The sequence below is a fragment of the Sapajus apella genome, unplaced genomic scaffold (genome assembly GCF_009761245.1).
Source record: "Sapajus apella isolate SASKATOON/1434 unplaced genomic scaffold, GSC_monkey_1.0 scaffold30, whole genome shotgun sequence".
Taxonomy (NCBI): Eukaryota; Metazoa; Chordata; class Mammalia; order Primates; family Cebidae; genus Sapajus; species Sapajus apella.
The window spans coordinates 11462973-11488405 of record NW_022436970.1 but is presented as its reverse complement, the minus strand read 5'-3'; the positions used below and the strand labels follow the sequence as shown (position 1 = coordinate 11488405).

The 25433-nt window shown below is 35.2% G+C and overlaps 1 protein-coding gene across 2 annotated transcripts in view; it reads right to left on the bottom strand.

The window, feature by feature from the left end:
• The window catches only part of CDH7 (cadherin 7), a 135588-nt gene that overhangs the window by 100924 nt on the left and 9231 nt on the right, over nucleotides 1–25433 (bottom strand). For both annotated transcript variants that reach the window (XM_032293704.1, XM_032293705.1), the window contains exon 2: nucleotides 21868–22273. In XM_032293704.1, the coding sequence (XP_032149595.1) occupies nucleotides 21868–22077 (210 nt within the window). In that variant the 5' untranslated portion in view covers nucleotides 22078–22273. The remainder of the gene's footprint in view (nucleotides 1–21867; nucleotides 22274–25433) is intronic.

The window sequence follows — 25433 nt, the reverse complement described above, 5'->3', positions numbered from 1 at the left end:
AAATAATTTAGAGGTTTTCTCCTATATATGTAATATCTACCCCATGGGATAGAGCTGTCTTAGAAAGCTGGCTAAGAATTTATTATTAATGTACCTTTTAACAAAAAAAGCTCTAAGCCAAAGAATGTCATCCTTAAATAACCAGTATTTACCTCAAGAATGACTCTAGTAATTCCATGCTACAACTTTAACCAAACATATTTTTACTAAATTGTAATTAACATTGTACACAACCTGCTCTAAATAGTATCATCATATTCTAGTAAAATAATCCAATTTTCATTTATCTCTACATGATAGCTATCTTTCATGCTATTCAATTTTCATGCTATCTCTACAAAAAAACTATATGTCATATTGTTCCTATTATTTGAGAATTGCCTAATACTATATATTTATAACATATATTGTATGACATATATGCTTGTTTTAGACACATCATGGTTCTCTAATAATCAGTTTCATAAAACTTGTTAGGTACAACATACTGGATTCAGCCAACTTATAATTTAAATGTATTGCTTTTCAAGTGGATTGTTGCAATAAATTAACCAAAATTCTAGTTAACTGTAAATCAACCCAAAAGTCATTAATTGAACTGCAGTTGCCACAGATATCATAAAAGAACAAAAGTTCAATTTCTTGATTATCTATCTTCATCTGCCTATTATGAAAATCTTCATCTGGAAGGGAGTTACAGTGGCTTACAAAGATACTAAATATAATGTAATAACGTAAATGAACAAGGGTCATAAATGGGGAGACCCAGAAAGGAATCAGCAACAGGAACAAATCAAAACATGCTATGCAGAACTTCTCGACGCATTTGTTAGGTCACAAATTAAGTTCTGAGAATTGTGGCAAAAATTGAAAGCTTACAGATTTAAAGATTCAACACAGAAATTAAATGCAATGATTCCTGATATGAAGACCACTTAATGACTTTTCTCAAGGAATTCATGAAAATAATACTGTTGAATGCAATTAACAAGATTAAGGCCAATATCTCCACAACAGACATAAAGAGGTGTTTTCTAGGACGTTTTCCTTATGGTATATTTTAACTGCAGTCCAACACCATTATATCAAAGAGCACTTCACCCAGTGAAATTATATGGTGGGTCCGATAATTCACCAACTTTGTGAGAAGCTGATTCTCCTTTCCTCTCATATACTACTTACTCCAAACTAGCCACACTGGCCTTTCTTTACTTCCTCAGACATAGTAGGATACTCCTGCTTAAGAGTCTGTGTTCTTGCTGTTTCCCATGCCTGGAATTCACTTTCCTCAAGTGTCCACTTTGTTCATTCCTGAATTTCCCTCTGGGCTTTGTAAAAATATCACTTTAGGTGAAGCTGATCACCCTTTTAAAAATTACAACTTTTCAGCCAAGCCTGGTAGCTCACGCCTGTAATCTGAGCTCTTTAGGAGGCTGCCATGGTTAACTGAGCTTAGGAATTTGAGACCAGACTAGGCAACATGGCAAAACCCCATCGCCACAAAAAAAAAAAAAATTAGCTAGGGTAGTGATGCCAGCCTGTAGTCCCAGCTACTCAGGAAGCTGAGGTGAGTGGGAGCATCTCTTGAGCCAGGGAGCTAGAAGTTGCTGTGAGCCGAGATTGCACCATTGTACTACAGCCTAAACAAACTGACTCAGTGTCAAATAAATAAATAAAATAAAATAAAAATTATGACTTCTTTATTGACATCCTTCATTTCTAATTTCTTATGTGATGTATCTAAAGTATTTATCAGCATCTCTTACATTCTTTCTTTTTTAAATTTGATTTTGTTATGTCCCTCACTAGAATGTAAACTGTCACATTCTTGGTATCCTTATCTTCATTTTCAGCCATTAAGACTATTTTTTGAATGGCTGTAGTCAGGATTTTCATGAATATTTTCATGAAAAAAGCTAAACTAATAAAATACAGTGTCAGGTACTTGTGAACACTCTTTGGAGTCTACATCAGTGGCCCTCAAGGTGCTTTCTTCAGCCCACCAAGGTCCTCACAATTTCTACAGAAATTTTTGGACCACTAAATTTTCCATAGAAACTCTTTAAACTATTAAGGGTTAGTGCAAGTCCCCAACTAATTTGGTATTCATAATCTAAAGTTATGACACAATGGTCATTTGTAGATTAACTCGAAGTTCTACAAAAGACATGCTGTTAAGAAATAGTGCATTGCTTTGCCAACCTCCTATATTGTACATGTCCATACAGTGATTTAAAAATCCTTTGTTTCAGGAAGGGTGCTGGATGATTAATGATGTTCTAAGTTTTTCAGAATGTTCCACTATTGCTATTCTTGCTTTATAATCATCTGTCTGTTAATTTGCCTTTATTTTTGTCAATTTTCTTTTCCCTGGATTGTTTACTTGGTTGGATTCACTACCTAATAACTGAACATTGAAGCATTCATTCACTGTGGTCCAAAAATGACCCATGCTTACTGTTTCCCAAATAGAGTTGATATTTATTATTGCAGAAATCTGTGTTTGGTAATTCATCTACTCAATAAAATGTATCTATCTGTGGTCATTCTTGAACACACACAGAGCAGCAAACAATCTGAGTGTTCTGATTCACACAATCCGAACAAAGGTTGAAGAAAGCAACACCCCTATCTCCTCATTCTGCTTCTATAGTGTAAACACTTATCCTTTTTGCAGTCTGTTTGTTGACACATTTTTCCTATTTTGCACTTGGTTTGTGGTTTTGCTGTTTAAAATGACCCCCAGATGTAGTGCTGAAATGCTGCGTAGTGTTCCTAGGCACAAAAAGGCTGTGATGTTCCTTAGGGAAAATACTTGTGTGTTAAATGAGCTTTTTCAGGCATTATAGTGTGTTGTCTGTGAGTTTAACATTAATGAATCAATAATACATATTAAGTAACATACATCAAATTACACAGAAACACACATGAAACAAGGTTAAGGATTGATCGGTTCATGAAAATGTTGGGGCCACAGTCTCACAAGAATCTAATCCATATTTCCCCTAAAAGCAATGGTTACCTATGCACCAATTCAGTGTTCACAGCATCTTTACAAAGATAACTACCATATATGAGTATCAAAAGTACATAAACTGTCACCTATCCAAGAGAAATTTTGCTCTATTTTAATACACTTGTAAACTAAATTCCACTTTCACCCACAAATAGAAATCAGGCTGAGTGAGGTGGCTCATGCCTGTAATTCCAGCTCTTTGGGAGGCTGAGGTGGGTGAATCAATTGAGCTCAGAAGTTCAAGACCAAACTGGGCAACATGGTGAAACCCTGTCTCTGCTAAAAATACAAAAATTAGTCTGGTGTGGTGGCACATGCCTGTAATCCCAGCTATTTGGGAGGCTGAGGTGGGAGAATTGGTTAAACTTGGGAGGTGGAGGTTGCAGTTAGCTGAGATGGCACCACCACATTACAGCCTAGGCAGCAGAGTGAGATTCTGTCTCAAAAAGAAAAAGAACAAGAATCTACCAATAGTGTAGCTAGACAGAAAGTTTGTTTGCTCTATTGGTAGCTCTCCCTCTTTAGTATCAGACAGCTATTAAGATGTGATAAAACAATGATTTTAAAAACAAAATAGAGTGCAGAAAGTGGAAAAGGTAAGAAAAAGGGTTTGAATCACATGTACTATATTTTGTATTTCTTTCTCTCCAAAAACATTGCCTTTTAAAATGTCTGAAATGTGAAGTAATTCCAAACTTGTACCAAAAAGCCACATTCGAGTATATAAAATGTTCAGTGTAAAAATAGTTACGTATGCTTGCATATATTTCTATGTAATTTATATGTATAGTCAGATTATTTCATGCTATTTAAAACATAAAATTTAAATGTTAACCTGATTCCTTATTTAAATTAATGTTTCTTTTCCCAATCATGCTTTATTACCTACTAAATGTGGTTGACATAAAATTAAATACATTTGAAATATATACAATGAAAAGGAAAATGAGGCTTATCTAAGTAACAGGGCACTAAGCACTGCTTCCGAATCTTTCTGAGGATTCAGTGTCAGTTCTCTCATAAACTGGCAATGACGAAGCCATGAGACAGAATCACATTTAAGTTCTGCCAGCTGTTCCTTCTAAAACACTGAAAGAGATGCAATTCTTCCCATTCCAACACCAACTTGGGGAGTTACTTGTGTTTTATAGCTCCACTGACTTCCAAGGAGTATTTGATGAAGAACATATGTGACTCAAGTGAAGATGGGACCTGAGCATCAGAGAGTTGGAAAGAAAAATCCTATTCCCTGACAAAAAAAAAAAAAAAACACACATACACACACACACATACAAAAACAAAAACAAAAACAAAACAGGAATAGAGAAAGGCAAACAAGGCAGCAAGTGTGCAAAACTGAAGGAGAAACTATCTCAGCAGTGGGCAAGTGCTAGCCCTACACTGGTACTTTCCTGAGGGTGAGACCTTTCTTTTCTTTTCTTTTTTTTAATTATACTTTAAGTTCTGGGGTACATGTGCAGATCGTGAAGGACACCTAGGGCACAAAATTTTAAAAGGTGCTCACTCTTAGATTCCTGTAAGTTCTGATAGCAGAAAAAAGTAAATAAATAAAGATGGTGGATATCCTGGGAATAAAAAGAGATGTTTCCTCTGTGCATTTTTTCCTGTTTTGGTTTGTAATTTAGCCCATCGTGTTCTATTGTTCTGTATGAATTCAGGGATATATGCTTTTGAGTCAGTATGGCACAAGTTCTTTTCATTCATTTTATTTTTGCCACTATGTCCAGCTAATTTTTGTATTTTTAGCAGAGACAGTGTTTCACCATATTGGCCAGGCTGGTGTCAAACTCCTGACCTTGTGATCCACCCACCTCAGCCTCCAGGCATGAGCCACCCCGTCCGGCAGGCTCTAGTTCTTAATAAAAATAATAATAGACACAGGTATCCATCACATTGTTGTAGATCAGCATAAAATATAAAGGAAAACTCATTGAGTCCCTGAAAAATACTGACTAAAATTACTAAATGGCCAATAATACTTTTCAGTAAGATACAATCAAGCTGAGACAAATGTGAATCTAGAATTTAGCCTCTCTAAGGAGACACTACAACAAAACCCACAGAGGTGGCACTTGCAATGACCATATTATATACTCTCTAAAATTTAAAAATTATGTAATAGTTATAATTTCATGAGTAGTAAATTATACTCTGGTGGTAAGTGGGAGGGCAGCATGCATTCCTACTAGAATTTTCATTCCATGAATGGCAGGGAGTAAGGGAGGAGGCATATTACCCTAAGTTATATAGTGATGAATTTGTGATGCCAAGGTAAGTATGCTCTCCACTCATCCAGATGCTTCTGGCTTGGATGGATAAAATATAAATACATCTATTTGGGTGGATACATTTGCTTCAGGTTTGAAGAGTTTTACTTTTCACCTGTAGGCTAGCCTCACTGCAGAGATCATATAATAAATCTCCTTTTGGAGACTCTGGAGCTTTTGGAAAGTTTAACATGCATTTTATCAAGAAACCTTGAGTATTTGTATCTCACATGTAGGGAGTTCACCTTAAAACTCATCTTCATCTGGGTATAGTCAACAGACGTGATTGTTTTTGTTCAGGAAGAAATACTTAGCTTCACATTTCCTTTAGCTTTATAGTGCAGAATTCCATTACAGGAAGCCCCTGTGGATAATTACTTTCAGCATCAGGGTATTCATGTTATTTAATTTGTGAAAAGAAGAGGAAAATAACCTCTGCTCTTCATTTTTCTTCTGGTTTTTCCAGAACACCTGCCTACCCAAATTGATGTGTTAGCAATGGCAACTCCTAAAAGCCTGGCAATTATAACCCTTTTGGACACTCCATGCCCCTCCTTCCATATGTCAGTAAATGATCAGAATTGCAAAATATTTTGTTTCTACTCATGTATCTTTCCAAAGGTATAAAAATGCCTGTTTATAGAAGTAAATTATATTGAGATGTTCAGTACCTTTTCCCCACAAACTGTCTGAATTTCACTACTCTAAAATAATGTTATACAATCAGTATTAATTTTGAATACTTAAGCTGCTGAGGTTTAAATGCTACCATTTGTAGAACTAAAATGAATTTTTCAAACTCAGATTCTGAATTTAGAAGTGTATGGATTATAGGATTGGTAAGCCTTAGCGATGTGATAGGTTGGAGCCAAACTTCAAATTCAATGATGTTCTAACCTAAGGCATGGTCAAGAAAGAGAGAGACAAAGGAGAGACAACAAAAGACAATTAACTGAGAGATTAATAATCCCATTTATCAAGTTCCATTGAACACCACTTTTCTTCTGTAGAATCCTAATGGCACAAGAATTTCTTGCCTCCTGGGAAACCCACAAGGATTTCATTAGCTTTCAGGTTTTGAAAAGTATTTGAGAATAGAACAATCCTCTCTCTCTCTCTCTCTCTCTCTCTCTCTGGGTTTGTGTGTATGTGTGTTCTGCACTTTCTTCAAATGTGTGATTTAAAAAGTTATCCTATGTAATTTTAATTCTGATTTGATTCTGAATATGTAAATTATTAAAACAGCAGCCAAATCCTAGAAGTGTTTCTGGTATATATAAAATATTACTTGCTGTGGATAGTGGGGTACACCTGTTGTCCTAGTTAATGACAAGACTCCATCTCTAAACAAAAATAAAATATAATATAAAATACCATGTATCACTCATCAATAATTGCCAAAATACATTTCCCAAGTATTACCCATAAATAATTACCAAAAGGGGTGTATGTGTTGCCAATTCTGTTCTTACTCTAATATTTTATAAATATAACTAGTACCTGCTCTTCCCATCATAAATAACTTTTATTTAACATTAGATACTTTATATATTTCAAAGCATTTTAGCAGAAGTTATCTGATTCAAAGCTGACTCCAACTTTGAGGAGAGAGACCTGGCATCACAGTCCTTTGGTGATAGATGAGAGAAAAAGGAAAGGTAATTTAGAGGACTTGCCTGTTGTCACAAGTATGCCAATGTGATGACTACTTGAGTTCATCCTTGTTTTTCCCTTAGACCAATCTTCTCCAGCTGAAGGCCTGGAGGCCACATGCAGCCCAGGACGGCTTTGAATGCAGCCCAACACAAATTCATAAGCTTTCTTAAAACATTACGTATTTTTTTTCTTTAGTTCATCAGCTGTCATCCATGTTAGTATATTTTATCTTTGACCCAAGACAATTCTTTTTCTTTCAGTGTGGTCCAAGCAAGACAAAATATTAGACACCCCAGCCTTACCCTTTAGGTTATCTAAAAAATATTATTGAAAAGAAAACACCTGAATTAGGACAGTTATGGAAAGTAGCAATTGAATGCAGAATAAAAATATGTACCACTATTATTAACAGTTAATCCTTAATGAACATTTTCTGTATATAAAACAAGAAGTTCTCTATATATATTAATCTATATATTCTTGACAACAACTTTATTACATGAGATCTATTATTAAACCCATTTTACAGAAATTAAATGGTGAAAAACCGAGCCATTTCAAAGTAAATGGCAATGCTGAGATTCACCGTCAGATCTTCCATATCCAGTACCACAGTGAGAACTACTAGGCTAAACTCCCTCTCAATGCACTGGCATAATCATATCTCATTACTATCTATGCCATCTGTATCAGGTAACATAGCCAAAGACGAGCATACAACATAGGAACTGCCGCATAACTTCCAATTCTCTATGAGAAAGCAAAACAAAACAAAAAGCTTCCATCTTTCCATCTTACTTCTAAATTCCTTACTTTTTGGGTTCAACCCCCATTTCCTGTCTGTTATCTTCAATACTTTACTTATCAGGAAACCAACTGAAATCTTCTTACCATCTTTGCTTTGAGAGAGAAGGATGGGTCATACATTGAACATTCCAGATAGCCACAACCTAGCTCTTCTTTCCCTTCCCCACCTCTTTTCCTATGTTTATTTCCTTCAGCTTGGTGTGTGGGAGATTTGAAATAAACCCAGGACCATCCTAGGAATTAGAGGGATGCTAATATCCATGATCTCCATCATCAGGGTGGTATAACCATCGTTCAAATCCAGACTTTTCTTTCTCCCAGGCCCCATATCTTTCCATTGCACTAGACTATCCTGGAACCCAGGGCTCGAAACCTTGTCTGAGATATGAGAGTAGCTGTAGATACTCCCAATGTCAGCCCCAAGGAAATCATGCTGACTCAGGCACAACAGATTCAGTAACGTGGAAACCGGAGTGTCAGGCCCCCACACCTATGCAATGTATTACCACTGCGATAGGCTAACATTCTGCCTGGAGGAGAGAAAATTTGAAAAAGGTTGTTTTAGTTTGTAAAACCAAAGAAGAATGTGAAAGGTCTGAAGGGAAGGGTAAGCAAGAACAAATATTGGAATTTGCTATGAAAGAAGATATACTGGGCTTCCCATTTGGCAATTTTAAGAAAAATAATTTTTGAAAAAATAGATTTTGGCAAAAAAATTAATTTCATTATAGGTTCTTTCAGTGTATTCACCAGTTATTTCTAATCGTATATATTTAGTCTCAAAACCTATTTTTCCTTAGATTGTTTTTCTCAAGAGATAATGCTATTAACAGCAATAATAATAATGCGATCATGGCTTGTATTAATAGAGGTACAGAATTTACGCCAAAACCAAGAGAAATAAAAATCTCGATTTTTATTTTTTGAATTGACTTATGAACTGTCACGGATTATTGAAGTTCAATGTTGACCTTCATGTTTTAGGATGCTGAGAAGCCAGCACAGCTAACTATAAGGACAGTCTGAGAAATCATGTCATACAAAATGCTTGAGATCACTAATTATTTAATATTTTTAAATGCTTACTTAAAACAGTGTGGGGTATAAAAGTGTTTCCTTCAATGATTTGAATAGCTAAATGTAATCTAACCTCCTAGAAATAAGAGTCATCCTAAAACTCAAAATCCTCTCACAGCAACACTCACAGTGCCTCATAATTTCATGAGCTTCCCATGCATTCAGTAACCATCCACTGAGTACATACAGATGCTATGCTTGGATTTGACACAATCCCTTTCCTCATTAAGCTCACTAACTTTTTTTTAAAATGTTTTATTATAAAAAAAATTCAAACCTATACATAAATACAATATACTCCCATGTATATTGCCTAGTTGCAACGATTGTTATTAGCTCATGTTTCGTCAATAGCCTCTCTTATTCTCCACCTTCTGACACTGAGGATTACACTGAAACAAATCTCCAACAACATATCAGTTCTCTCCATATATATTTCAAAGTATCTCTGAAAATAAGTACTATCTTTTTAAAATACAACCATAATTATATTATCTAAGTGTTTTATGACTGATTAGATATTTGATGATGCTAAGAAATTATTATAGATAGAAGCTCACTAACTTTTAAAAATGCATTTTTGGCCGGGCACAGTGGCTCACACCTATAATCCCAACACTTTGGGAGGCCGAGGTGGGCAGATTACAAGACCATCTTGGCTAACATGGTGAAACCCCGTATCTACTAAAAAAAAAATTAGCTGGGTATAGTGGTTAGAACCTGTAGTCCCAGCTACTCGGGAGGCTGTGGCGGAAGAATCGCTTGAACCCAGGAGGCAGAGGTTGCAGTGGTCTGAGATAACGCCACCACATTTCAGCCTGGGTGACAGATGGAGACTCTGTCTCAAAAAAAAAATAAAAAAACATACATATTTGAGGCTTTCATGTGCATTTGCTATTTCTCTTTATGTGTACAACAGCCTTGTGAGGGTGGTATTGTTGTTCTTATTTTATAAGGGAATGAAATGAGGAAATAGGTTGTTTGTGTGAAGTCACATCATCTGTAAGTGGGGGAGCCAGTATGCAAACCCAAATCATGTGACTCTGAAATGTGTATTTTTAAGACAACTCCCGTGTCCACTAAGAGATGGACCTCAGGCTACTTGATCAGTCATCAGGGATTTGTACAAAGAATTTCTGAATTCAGGGTACTAAAATAAATGAGTTTCAGAGCCCTAAGAAACTCTAATATTAAAATACAATAAGAATATATTTTTTATTTTTAGTGAAAATATTTGATAGTCATATAATATTTATATTAAAGTATAAAGCACTTATATAATTTGATAAAAACATTATGTGTGACTTCTGTGTATTTTACAACCAAAATTATATGTTTTATGTTTTTTGCTGAATTCCAAGATGATACTTGGAAAAATAATAAAAAGAGTTGTTGTATGACTGTTGAACCTCTGAGGTGGCTTAAAGTCCTTCCTCCTTAAATTTTCTATTTCTGGCACAAATGTCTTAGCTCTGGTGAGGCAGAAGGTTAAAAGTTAAGTGAAAAACTGGACTTTATCGATGTGCCCAGAATTCACAGAGAAATTAAACTTAAAAATTGGAAGCCATTATCAGTGTGAAGAGAATAGCACTGTGAAAAACATACAATTATAAGATGTTAATCATTTGAATATTATTTTAGTCATAAATATCCACTGTGAAATCTTAATTGGATCAGAAACAGAATGCACTTCTTCCTCTGACCCTGACCTTAAATCTGCACTCACTCGTATATATTTTCCATCATCAGTTGTACTCACGTTTCCCATAGATGATCTAATCAATGGGATAAACGATCTTGTTTCAGATCATTACTCTTCACAACTGCTCTTCCAAAAGCACTGAATGCAGCTGTTCTGCCATAGGTAAAAGTCTACTTGCAAGTGTTACAATGATCAACCAAAAAGATAACTTAGCCTTTGTATTAAAGCTTGTGTTTGTAATTTCAATATCAAGAGTTAAACTGTATCTCATCATTAGATACTAACCTTGTAAAAAATCACTTTTCTAAGGTTGTGTCTATGCCCTATAAGGCAATTGCTTTTATTTTACTCTATATTATAGACTTTATATTTCATTGCAAGCCCTATGTATGATGTTAGCTTTACTAATGTGATAATTTTTCAATGTGATAATTTTCATCTATTTCATTGGTAATCATTTTTAACTGCTGATGGCTACATTTTCTTAGGTGTAATTAAATCTAATTCCAATGACTACAGCTCCCCAGTATCTGCTTCTCTCGATTAAGCAAAACATATCAGTTAACCACCTAAATTCAGCTCTTATGATTCAGTTGAGAAAATTATGTAAACTGCGTCAAGGATAGAGTAGATGAGAAATACAGAACTGAGTTTCTCAGATATTTTATGGGAAAGAAAAATGCCGATTTTTATCTTATTTCTTCTTCATTTCAAAGAATCAAGTGCAGAATGTGTAATCTTTTCCTCTCCATACAGATTCCACTCCAATATGGACCCTTAAATGACTCACAAATCAGAAAAATCTAATTTAAGCATGGTTTGACTAATTTCACTGGTGATCATCACAAATGTTTCAAACTCACATCTGTTGAACATTATGTATGTGTTGTCCAAATTTTGATTGTGTGTTTTCAGTTAAATACCTTAAAACATGTCAGCATTTTAACGAAGGAGATAAGCAAACATTCTAAAGGAAGCATTCTTATCAGATAATTCTGCACTGTTTACACACACAACTTGCTAGAATGATGTTAATCATTTTGGTTCTGGTACTTTAATTACCATTCCTGTAACACAGCCCCATCTTGAGAAATTACTCCTCTGCATTTATCTTGCAAAAGACAAAGATTCTAGCCTAACTAGAAATGTAGATGGCCTCCCCATACTGGCTTGTTTTTCTCCCAGTATCTTTTGGCTCTCTCTTTTCTTGTTTGTATGGCAAAAGGACAGAAGGTAACTCTCAGGCTCTTGGTCTAAGACCTACAACTGATTGAAGCAAACATGGGTAAAATTTCTAAAGCCTCAGTTAAACTATTTTTCTAATATATATTTTTTTCTTTTGAGGCAGAGTCTCACTTTATAGCCCAGGCTGGAGTGTAGCAGCACAATCTGGGCTCACTGCAACCCTCACTTCTGAGGCTCAAGTGATTCTCCTGCCTCAGTCTTCCAAGTGGCTAGGATTACAGGCCCATACCATGATGCCTAGTTAATTTTTTTTTTTTTTTTTTTTTTTTTTTTTTTGTAGAGACAAGGTTTCACTAGGTTGGCCAGGCTGGCCTCAAACTCCTAACCTCAAAAGATTCACACACCTCAGCCTCCCAAATTGCTGGGATTACAGGTATGAACCACCATGGCCAGCTCTAATACATTTTTGAAATTGCCATGTAAACTTCTACTTGCTAAAACTAAACTACAGATTACATTACTATTCAACAATTACTTGTTAGTCATTCATTTCCTGTGAATTATAATGAATTTAGGTACTTGGTATGAACTGAGTCGTGACCCTCCCGGCTTCAAAATTCATTAGCTGAAACCCTAACTCTCAACGTGACTGATTTGTAGGTAAGTCTTTTGTAAGGTAACTAAGGTTAAATGAGATTACATGGTTATGACCTCAATCCCAAGCACTGATAGCCTCATTAAAAGGGTAAGAAATTTTTCTTTTCTGCCATGTGAGGGCATGGAGAAGGCTGTGCTGTTCTCAAGCCAAGAAAAAAGCCCTCATCAGAAAGTGACTTTCCTGGCACTTTAATCTTGAACTTCTCAGCCAGAACTATAAGAAAGAAATTTCTATTGTGTAAGTCATCTAATCTGATATTTTGTTATGGAAGCCAGAACAGACAAATATGATACTGAAATTGTATCTATATTTAAAATATGATTGGTTGATATTATGACAAAGTAGTATTAATTTTAGTTCAAACTCTTCTAACATTTTAAGATTTGAAAAAAAGATAATTATTCAATATAGACAGCTGATATATCTTCTAGCTTTTCTCAATTATAATTCTAACGGCTGTTCCCTTACTCTGTTTATTATCAAACATATATATTACTTGAACTCTAATATAAGAACATCTCCTTTCTAATTCATGAAAGCTTTCCAAAGATTTAATAAGTATTGACTAGGCAACAGAAATATTATAAGCTTTAAACAAGAATAATTAGAATAAACTGTCATTACAATTTTTTTCAACACTGAATATAATTTTATGAATTACTTAGATTTCAATCTTGTAAATACATTAAAATGTAATACATCAGATTGTAATGTTTTGTGTCAATTCTTTACACTTATAGGACTCTAAGTGTCCATTATTTTCCAAAACAATGTTTCATTTGTAATTATCACGGCTAAGTATTTGGGGCCCAACCTTACAATGCAAAACAATTCTTTAGATTTTGTAGGCAATGTGGGGAGAAAGCTCTTATTTTTAACTCTACATTAGCTGAAACTTTCCCGCAATTCTGAACTATAAAGCACATTATTGCATGTTTCAGAAAAAAAATAAGTAAAATCAATTGTCCTTTGACATCTTAAATTGATGTGTTTGTGAGAAACACAGTCAATGGCTACATAAAATTATGAACATTATCTAACAGTATCATAGATTTAAATCTGGCTCACACTGTTCATTCTAAACATGGACAACAGATTGTCCTGAATCAACCCTTGCACGTCCCTCAAATCAGCAGTAGTATTTATTCCCATCTCTAATGAGAATTTAGATTATTTTACATCTCTTTCAAGATTTTAGAACTTTCAAATAATGTTAATTCTGTGGAGGAACCTGGCAGACACCACCTTAAGAAGTGATCAAATTCAACATCACTATGAATGAGTCATGTCAACATCTTCTATCTTCTGACGTGATACAGTCAGAAGGGAAAAGCATCACTTCTGTCTTACACTTGCCAAAAATACATTCCCTGAAATGTATGCATTAAGAAGACGCATGAGACAGGCCCAGATTGTGGGATATTCTACCCAATTATGGGTCAAGAATGACAATGAAAGACTAAGGAACTATCCCAGACGGGAAAAGTCTAAGGAAACAGGACAGATAAAAGGTGTGATATTGAACTGGTTCCTGCCAGAAACAAGTATCTAATATTTCATTAGAACAATTGGCAAATTTTGAATATATTTTGTTAACTAGTAAATAGTATCATACAATGTTAATTTCCTAGGTTAAATAATTGCTGCAGTCATATAAAACATTATATTTGAAAAAGCTGGATTAGAGAATAGCACTTTGAAACTTATTTACAAGTTTAAAATTAGTTCAAAATAAAAAAGTCTAAAAGTTTAAAACTTTACCACTTTGACCTCATTATAAGATGAGAAAATCAAAACTTGTTTCAGGGCTGTGTTAAAAATAATGAGAAAATTGCTTCTTTAACCTGGAGTTTCTGCTTACTGATCTTTCTACTATACAAAGCTTCCCTCAGTACAGTTTTTAGAAAATTCTGCCCTATTTTCAAAGAAGATAATTTGTTTTTGCTTTGATTTGAGGATTGTATTTAAAAGATACAAAATTACAGAGGTTGCACCAGGTGTCCTCATGCAAGCTTTTGTTCTTGGATCTGTGAGTTCCTTCCTCTGTGGTAACTACCTCCACAGCTGTTGGTTAGCTGTGGAATTTACTGCTTTCCATTGCCATAGGGTTACCTGCTTGGCTTATCAACCAGACTGTGAATTTTATGAAAGAGTTTATTTTTTAATGTTTCTATTTAGTACATTATCTATCACAGTATAAGTATGTGACAAATATCTAAAGGAGAAAGGAGAGAGAGAAAAAGAAGAAGAAAGAAAACACAGAAGGTAGGTTTAACAACACGCAAAAGAGATTTTCTTGGATACAATGTTAAGCATGTTTGTACAAACTAGTGTTTGTCTCAGGTAATCAACCTAAGACATATAATCAATATAAATCATACAAAAATGATGAGGACCCAATTTTTCCCAATATAGTCCTTGCCTACATATGCTCAACCCAGCCAAGGCTCAGTGACTGTCCTGCTGCTTATCTAATTCTGTCGTGTATCCTGGTGAGTCATGAAGGGCTGCAGATCCTGTGACTCTGTATCTATGAGCAATGCACATAAAGCTTGTCCAAAGAATAACAGCGCACTTTGCAGAGAAAGAACTCAATCATCATTTCACTTTATATCTTGTCCTTTGCACCAAAAACCTCTATAGAAATACAATGTTAAAATACAACTGATACACACTTTGGTAGACCGAGGCGGGCAGATCACTTGAAGTCAGGAATTTGAGACCAGCCCGACCAACATGGCAAAACCCTCGTCTCTACTAAAAATACAAAAATTAGCCAGGCATGATGGTACACACCTGTAGTCCCAGATACTAGGGAGGCTGAGGCAGGAGAATTGCTTGAACCAGAGGCGAAGGCTGCAGTAAGCTGAGATTATGTCACTGCACGCCATCCTGGGTAACAGAACGAGACTCCATCTCAAAACAACAAGAACAGCAGCAGCAAAAAAAACTAATATAGACTGCATTTTAATATGTATGCTGTTTTCTTCACAAAATAGGAGGCAAGTAGACTGCATATAAATACAAACATGTTTAAAAAGAATTTTACATGATTTTGATCAACATACATAGACAATCAGGAAACGTGCAGCCCAATCTAGAGTATCGAGTTGGGCTATAATCAGACGTATAACTGAAAATCTTCCACTCTGTCCAACTTTTACCTGCATAGTTAAAGCCTTTGATAATTATAACCTTCATTTCTAAACCAAGATATCTTTTTAAAAAAGAAATAGCCATATTAAGCTGAATAAAACATGGGTTTCTGAATTTTAGTGGCACAATCTAACACAGGTTATTTTCAAAATGGTAAGAATAAAAGAAAATAACAATTTATTTGTTTACTGGAGTATTATACGAGCTAAATATAACCTCCAAGAAGTATTTCTAAAAATCTGAACTTATTTACATCTCACAGAGCTAATCCATGCCCAAATTCCTTTTGAAATCACTAGGAATTCCACACTTCTATCAGCAAACTAACAAAGAATACACGCCTTTACAAATTAATTCTGGTTATAAAGTTATTATGAAAACGGTGTTTCTTATCATTCCAATTAAAAAAAAAAAAAAAAAAAAAAAAAAAACTCTCTTTGTTTTCTCCTAAGAGTTGACCTGACCCTAGGCAATGTACACTTTCAGAGGGCACTTTTCCTGTTTTCCTCTTCCCAACTAAAATCTATAACCTGTAAATTTTACTATGATGACTATGCTGTTCCCTGCTGCTCATACTTGGCCTCCATTATTTATCTTTTCCATATCTAATATAAAAATTTCCCAGTTAAGGAATCTAATTTGTAGCCCAAATTTTTTAAAATAAACACAACCTATTTTCAACATGAAACTTTCTTTTTTGGAACTCTGAATGCATCTTCAGATATCAGGAGGCAGATGATTTCTTGGTCAGAGATACTGCTGAGGTAAAATTAAGTGCACTGAAAATGCTCACCAACACTTACAAGTAAGCTTAAATTTAAAGCAAAGCCAATCCTGCAAACAGCATTTCTATGTATTTGATTTCTAGTGGAGTAATAGGTATAAATTTTCCCTGAATGAGTTGAGAAGAAAGGGAAGTAGCAAAAAAAAAAAAAAAAAGCAAGAATGATGTTAACAGCTAGGGAAGCAACTGTGGAAGAGGCACGAAGCTCACATTTCAGTGAAAGTAATGGCCTAGGGCACAGCAATCGGCTGGCAGCCCATTACAGTTAGGAAAGATGAAAAACACTTAATACCTGGAACAGAGGCTGAGGGGTTTGGTAGACAATTCTTTTTTTTTTTTTTTTTTTTCCTCAGATAGTTAGGGGACATCAAGTGAGTAAAAGAGTGGGCTGAAAAAAAAATACAGCGCGATGCAAGAAAATGGGTGGAAATTGTGACCTCCTACTGTAAATAGCCAGGGGAAAGGTGATATAAAGTAAAAAGGAGAAAAGAAAGGATTCTCTCCACTTCATTTTTTCCATATAAAAATAAGAAAATGGGCATGATGGTAATTAAGATATACATGTAAGGAAACGGGCACTGTTATTCTTTAAAACAGAACTCGTACACCATTTATTAAATTGGCTAGCCATGTGCGGAAAACAGAAACTGGACCCCTTCCCGACATCTTACACTAAAATTAACTCCAGCTGGATTAAAAGCTTAAACATAAGACCTAAAAACATAAAAACCCTAGAAGAAAACCTAGACAACACCATTCAGGACATAGGCATGGGCAAAGACTTCATGACTAAAACATCAAAGCATTGGCAACAAAAGCCAAAATAGATAATTGGGATCTAACTAAGCTCCAGAGCTTCTGTAGAGTAAAAGGAACAATCATTAGAGTGAACCGGCAACCATCAGAATGGGAAAAAATTTTTGCAATCTACACATCTGACAAAGGGCTAATATCTAGAATATACAAAGAACTAAAGCAGATTTACAAGAAAAAAACAAACCCATTCGAAAGTAGGTTAAGGATATTAACAGACACTTTTCAACAGAAGACATATATGAGGCCGACAAACATGAAAATATGCTCATCAGCATTGGTCATTAGAGAAATGCAAATCAAAACCTCATTGAGATACCATCTCATGCCAGTTAGAATGGTGATCATTAAAAAATCTGGAGACAACAGATGCTGGAGAGGATGTGGAGAAATAGGAACACTTTTACACTGTTGGTGGGAGTGTAAATTAGTTCAACCATTGTGGAAGACAGTGTGGTGATTCCTCAAGGACCTAGAAATAGAATTCCATTTGACCCAGCAATCCCATTACTGGGTATATATCCAAAGGATTATAAATCGTTCCATTATAAAGACACATGCACGTGTATGTTCACTGGGGCACTGTTTACAATAGCAAAGACCTGGAACCAACCCAAATGCCCACTGACGATAGATTGGACAAGGAAAATGTGGCACATATACAGCATGGACTGTTACATGGCCATGAAAAACGATGAGTTCACGTCCTTTGTAGGGACATGGATGAATCTGGAAACTTCATTTTCAGGAAACTGACACAAGAACAGAAAATCAAATACTGCAGGTTCTCACTCATAGGTGGGTGTTAAACAATGAGAACACATGGACACAGGGAGGGGAGCATCACACACTGAGGTCTGTTGTAGGGGAATAGGGGAGGGACTGTTGGGGGGTGAGGAGGTTGGGGAGGGATAACATGGGGAGAAATGCCAGATATAGGTGACGGGGTTGTGGAGGCAGGAAAGCACATTGCCATGTATGTACCTATGCAACAATCCTGCATAATCTGTACATATACCCCAGAACCTAAAGTACAATTAATATACATATATATATATATATATATATATATATATATATATATAAAATAAAATAAATAAAATGACAAGAAAAAAAAACTCAGACTAACATCCAAGGACTCCTTCTTTAAGTCTATACATTTAGAGTCAGCAGTTTATCAACTTTTTTGACAAGCAAATGATGGAAAGCTAATGATACGGGTTGTACCATCGGAGTCTAGCACAGTCCAGAAGTCTGTGCCCCAGTGATTCCTGAGTAAGGGTTCTAGAAGCATTCCTGGCCCCATTCAATAGACTCTTTTACTTTGGTCTTAGATTATCATATGTAAAAAACAACTCAGTAAATTACCTAAAATAATAAGCTTGAAAGCCATATTGTAGCCTCATTATCTCCATTGTCTTAATGACCAAATTTTATTCACTGCAGAGTCATTTAATTGATCTTGCTGGTCATCTGCCATTAATATTGACTCCAAATCTGAAAGTCTAAAAAAACTCACAGACATAATTTCTCTAACATTAGAAGTTTCTCTTTAAGGATTGAATTTTTTACCCACTAATTGTATCTCTGCCATAGTTTAATCATATGTAAATAATTTTTAAAACTGCATTGTTAAGCACTGCCAAAACAGACATTCCTATAATTAACTGGAATAAATATAAACACTATTAGAACGTACAATAATGCCAGCTTTCATCTGAGGAATCACACAGATAACATGTGACATGTAACAAAATAGATGATCCATAACTAAGTTAATTTATAATTAATATGTAGTGAAATATAAAATACAATAATGTCCAGAGTAATTGAATGTCATAAATAATTTAATTGGATTTATTCAGTAACAGAATTGAATCGTAGATATCATTTTTCTATTTTAGAGATTAGAAAACTAAACCTTAATAATATTAGGCAACTTGCCCCTAAGCTCTACAACTGGTAGAAAGTGGTAGAGCAAGAATATAAAACTGATGTCAATTTGACACATACTGTACTTATCCATTATCTGATCAAGTTAAGGTATAAAATGTATTAAAGTCATCACTTACATTTTCCAAATTACCCAAGTAGCTAGACTTGTGTTAGGATGACTAAGAGTGTGACCATCTAACTAGCCTAGGTTGGATACACATCTGTGACAAGCACTGAATAATCAGGTTCTTTCTTTTCTTTCTATGATTATCTGCCTAGCTATTTCTCCACATCTTCTTCTATAATTCTTAGTTCTTTCTGTCCTATAAACATTTCTGGGCATAGACATCACCTCCCAAACTGAAAAAAGAAAAAAGTATCTATTTTATTTACCCAAGTAATAAAAACTGTACTTAAGTCAAAGATTTTATTATGTTTTTGCTTATTCAGACCACCAAACTATTAATGGAAATAATCATTTCATCATCTCAAGTATAAAACCTATAGTACTCAAGTTCTCTGCCACTTTTTTCCAAGGATATATGAAAATTGTTCTTGTAAGGTCTTACATTTGTCTCTCCTGTCTATAAATTCCCCCTCCATCTCAAATTATTTTACAGCCCTTTTTTCCCTGTATTTTAGATGATTAAAATATTTCTTTTAAATATTAAATCCATTTCTATCCTGGACATTTTTCTCTGAAAGGCGATATTGAACTGCCGATATACAGCATGCAAAAGATAAAAACAAACTAACTTTTCTGTCATATAAAAATAAGTGACCTTCTTTGATTAGTTGAAAGGGAAGTACATAATATTTCTTGTTACTTAATCAAGAAACCACATGATTTCTCTTATGAACAAAAGGCCTTTGCCCAATAACTTTGTATGCTTATGCAACTTAAGTAACATCTTCATAATTTTAAATTGACTTGCAGGCGTTATATGGAATAAGCATACTGAATTATTATGTGAAGGTTATGAAATTCAGAAGAAGGGCATTAAAATTTTAAAACTATTGATTTTTAAAATGTCAACTTCACCCAAGCGGCTCCATTTAATACCAAATTAAATGGCATTTAGTTTAAAAATATTTTTGTTGGTTTTAGAAAATTTTACATTGTCACAAAATATGATTTTACTTAATAACTATTACTTTCTTTTATATATTACTTGAATATTGTATATCTGTCCATTGAAGAATGTTTGATGACTTTGTTAAATGTCCATTAAAAATGAATGAAATTAAGAGATGGTTTCCTAATCAAATCCTAATCATTACAGTTATTCCTCTTGATTTCTTTATAAGAAAACAAGTAACAAGGGAATGAGACAGAATTTTAACACACATACACACACACACACACACACACACACACACACACACATAGCGTATATGATTGTGTTACTGTTAGAATGGCCATAAAAAATACATTTGTACACAAAACACCTTTGTGTTTACATAAGTTTAGGTAGGAAAATGCTATGACTGGGCCAAAAAACTAATAAAAATCCTAATTCACATCTCTAGAAACCTTTAACTTATATTAACATCCTTTTGTTTACAAGGCAGCAAAAGTCAGTATTTGTAAAATATAGACACATTAGAAGAAATAATACATATAATACAGATTACCTTGATTGACATAGATGCTCTTCAACAAAAATAATTTTCACCCTCACTTAAGGTGTGCTCAAGTGAAAAAAGGACCCATGCAGTAAATCACCAAATTATTCCTCTATCTTTTAAAGTTGAAGAATTGATTTACAGATAAACTCATTAGTTAGGTAAGCTTCATTTTACCAGGAAGACACACATAAAACTGACAGAGAGAAGTGTAAAAATACAGGGGCACAGATTTCTTGCTAAAATTCCCTACTTAGAAAACCTTCACCAGTACTCACTACCAAACTGAAAAATTCAGTACACCTTTACAAATATTAAAGTAATTGAACCTGAAGTAAACTAGGAACTGGGAACATGATATGACAATGGCAGAGAAAAGGGCAGGCTTTCTAGAAGCACCTTTTGGTTCAGGAAGCTCTCCAGTGAAAATCTCCTTCTCAAATATTCAGACAGAAGGAAGTCGTGAAAAACAAAATGTCTATCCAGCTAACACCCGGACACCCAATCAATGCACCATGAACTGCCCATCGCTTGTCTAATATCATTTCTAACTGACTTCTGCCCACAATCATTTTTAATCCAAAGCAAAAGTTTTAAAGCGAGCTAAAACACACACACGCAAACACAGAGGGGGTGCCATCAAAACAAGATTGCGAAGAAATGTGGATTGGAATTGTTCATAATTTAGAAACATTAGGCTCAATAGTTTCATGATGACGTTTTTCCACTGCAAGTATCAGGGAAGGATACCTAAGTATTAATGTTAGTATGAACACCATTTTCATAATATCCTAAAAGCAGCAGCTGAAACCAACTCGCTATAAGAGCTTACTACTCTTCATTTATTACAAATAGTCTTGCTCTACTTTGGTCATGACGTCTTTATCAGTGTGTTATGATGATAGTGGTTTAAACCAGGCCTCTGTAGAATCCTCATCTGTTTTTAGAAGTGAAGCATCATTCCCTAAGATACGGCTTCACTGTACTGAATATAATACCTCGATTACAACTTCGCAGTGGCTATGGCCAAAGAGTTTCATAAACTCTTTCACAGAAATGATGTCATGTGTTTACCATCCTCATACAAAAAAAAATAGCAGTTTTTCATCCAACCACAGACATGCACAATAATCATTTACAACTTTGAAAGGTCACATACCCTACCTTTCCTACATAGAGGGGGTCTGAACCCATGTATTCCTCCAGAACAAAGAACTGATTCCACACCCAGCTGCGCTTGGTCCGGGACCTCCCTGTTTGGAAATAGGGCTTTGATCTGGACCTTGAGAGTTCTGCTTGACTCATCCCAGAAAAACACAGGAAAAGAGCTATTAGCTGCAGACAATGGCAGAACTCCACTTTGCCCAACTTCATCTTTTTTTTTTCTTTCTTTTTCCTGTGTAAGAAAAAAACCTTGACAAGAGAAAAGGCACAGTTCCAGTTGGCTTAGTAGCTCTTGCCTCCGGCAGGGTGTCAGCTGAAAGTCCAGAGATAATAACTTGTAGAGTATAGGATTGGAAGAGGTCACCACTGCTGAATAGCCTTCGCCAAAGAATGGTGTAATAGGTACCTATCAGAACAGAGAAGAGATGGTATCAGGAACCAAAACATATAATAACATTTAACATTCATTTGCTAACTTACTACTGATCTTAAGAATATACAAATTTCCTAAGATTATACAAATATCATTATTTGTATAATTATTAAAATATTAATTATACACTTATAAAATCATAATAAACACTGGTATATTTGTGAATTACCTAAATACAGCTGATGCAGAATTATCTTCATTTCATAACACAACTTTAAAATATCACTTTTCTTCTAGGGCATTTTATTTGAGCATATGGTTTATTTTACACAAATGTGGCAGCGTCATTTTAAAAATCATTTTAATATAGCCCTATTTTTTTCTTTTATATTACACTAATTTTCATGCATTGGTATTAGAATGTGAAAGCAAAGCAACTCAAAGCAGAAATTTAACCAAATGGCAAGGACATATGCTGGTTTAAATCTCTTCTGTGAAACTGTAAAGAGAAATAAAGTATGAGGTGATTCAAAACTGGTTGATTGATTCTGAGTCACAGAACACCAGCTGTTTGATGTGTTCTGATTTGATTGTGATCAGCTGAAAAGCTCAGTAGTTTCCATTTTCCACCCTTCGAACTTATTGTCATGTATGCTGTGTAGCATGTTAGATTATGCTATTGCAATGAGGTTATTTGCTATTTTGTAATTATTTATTGAACATCTTGCAGCATGAGTTGTGCATAGTAGGGCCTCCCTCCACAAACATTTACAGAATTGAATTATTTTGATCAACAGAAGAGTGAGAAAGCTCAGCTGTATTTGTGAGGCCCATTCATTGTTGGCATGCACCCAGGAGGTGCTTTAGCAGCAGCATGGAAAAACACTTTTATTCTAATGTCTATTTATTTCAGTTACAGAATTCTGATTATGCAAGAGATATAAAATCAGTTACAAAACCAACTTTCGAACACACCCCTAAAACACAGAGGAATGAGAATTTATGACAAAGTGCTCACTTAAATCACCATGTTGCACTTTGGTTTATGAATTCATTTTACTTCCTATAAATAAATCAACAATAGAATGATTAAGGCAAAGAAGTATCATTTGCCTACTTCTGTTTTTTTTCTGGGGATGAGGATAAAAATATAGTTTTGAGAACATAAAGCCAAAAGATGCCTCCCTATTAAAGCAGAAAATGCACTATCCTGAGCTTTTCAGTCCCTTCTGTTAGAAGAGTATCTGTTATACAATAAAAAACTTTACCACCAAATTTCTTAATACTATAGTTAGTAGGAGAAATGTGAAAGAGGTATATAAATAGACACAAGTTTATCAAATATTTTAAATAGTTCACACAATTAGAATAAACGAGTTGCAATGACTTTGTGCAATGAACTGCTAAAATGAATGCATACATTTAAAATATATATCCATAAAGTTGTGATATTCCAGAGGGCATTTAAGAAAGATCCAGTGTTCATCTAATTACTGTATGCTAAGAAGCACCAGAACGGTAACCCTTACTAGGGCACATTAACTGCAGCCTGTGCATAGAACACAATCTCCCCAAATCCAGATACCTTATCCTAGGATGAAAAACAAGTTTATTCCATTTAGAAACCACACTAGAGGGCCAGTTGTTCTAGACTTTCAATTATAAAGTACAAGCAACTTGGTATCATGCCTTGATGTTCCAATGTGGGTGCCTTAATTAAGTTGAAAATTTATTGTAGGTAGGTCTGACTAACCTGCCTGAAAGGTATGCCTTCTATCATTTGAAAAGGCAGGTAGGTGCTTAAACTTTGAACAGCATATGATGTGCCAGCGTAGGGATGAGTCCAGTGATGAGATGAGAATTGTGAGGAGTGATCTTAAGTAAGAACGACTAACTGTATGAGAAGGGGCAAAGTCATGGAGCTTCTTCCTTCATCTAGTGGCAAACCAGTCTCCTGGGGACGGGGAGAAATGGTTTAGAGTTGTGGTCAGATGGCTGGGACAAGCATGTGAAGCCTGTGGCCAGAGGACAGTTCCTGTTTCACTACTATCCCTTCTCAAGCGAATGAAATATCTCTTAAAGATGATGACATAAACACTTTGACTCCTGAGAATATATATTTTCAGATGCAATAGAGCAAAATTATATTATGTAGGCTACTTTATGAATTGAGTGGATGTGGTAACATTGTTTCAGGGTGACAATACATCCAACTCATAAAAAAACTAAACAGCAAATGAACTTTTGGAATTCAACATTTGAGGAGTCAGTTACCAATGAAGACTGTGGGTGTCTGTATCAGATAAAGATTCAAATTCTGGGCCTGTCTTAACTACATAATCTTGGATAAGTTACATTCTAAAAAGTTCCAGAGATGAAGCCTTAAGTCTTGTAAGGCCGGCTGCCTCGCAGAGGGTTAAACGGACACATCCACCTCTCTCCCGTCTGATAACTACGTCATCACCCAAGCTTGTTATCTGGCCTTGCCGCATGGCTTCCCCGCACCCGCCTCCGCATACCAGACCCAAGACCACATTCAGCACTAAATTATTCATTCAACCCCCAGCCCGCTGTTGATAAACCCTGCAGGAAAAGTTTTTAAAGATGCTCCATCAGACCCTGCCTGGTAGCAGTCTGCTCTGTATGCCCCCAGCAGGCCCACTTACCCATGGTCCCACCTGCCTACCTATGACAACTAGCTCCATGTATTTCCTGCTTCTTAATAGCCAATAAGATTGACTTCGCTTTGTTTCCCCAACTGCCAATCAAGTCCCACTTACCCAAAGTCCCACACGCCTACCAATGGCAACTAGTTCCAGGTATTTCCTGCTTCCTGACAGCCAGTAAGATTGCCTTTGCTTTGTTTCCCCAATAGCCAATCAATCGCCTTACCTCCCCATAAAACCCCATGACCTAAACAGCCGGGCGTTGCCCGAGAGCTGAATAAATTAATTTCTCATTTTTTTATACTTGCCTCAGTTTCCTCATTTTACCTCATCAATAAATCTTACAAGTCCCTCATCTAAAAAACAAAGACCACAATAACAGCATCTACTTCACAGGATTAAATGAGTAAATCATGAGATACCAATAATAGTGCCTTGCAATCAAAAAGGAATTTTTAAAAAGCTGTTGGGATTGTTATCGTAGGTTTTGGTTTGAAACTGGCTACGTTAAAGTTAGGTTATGGGTT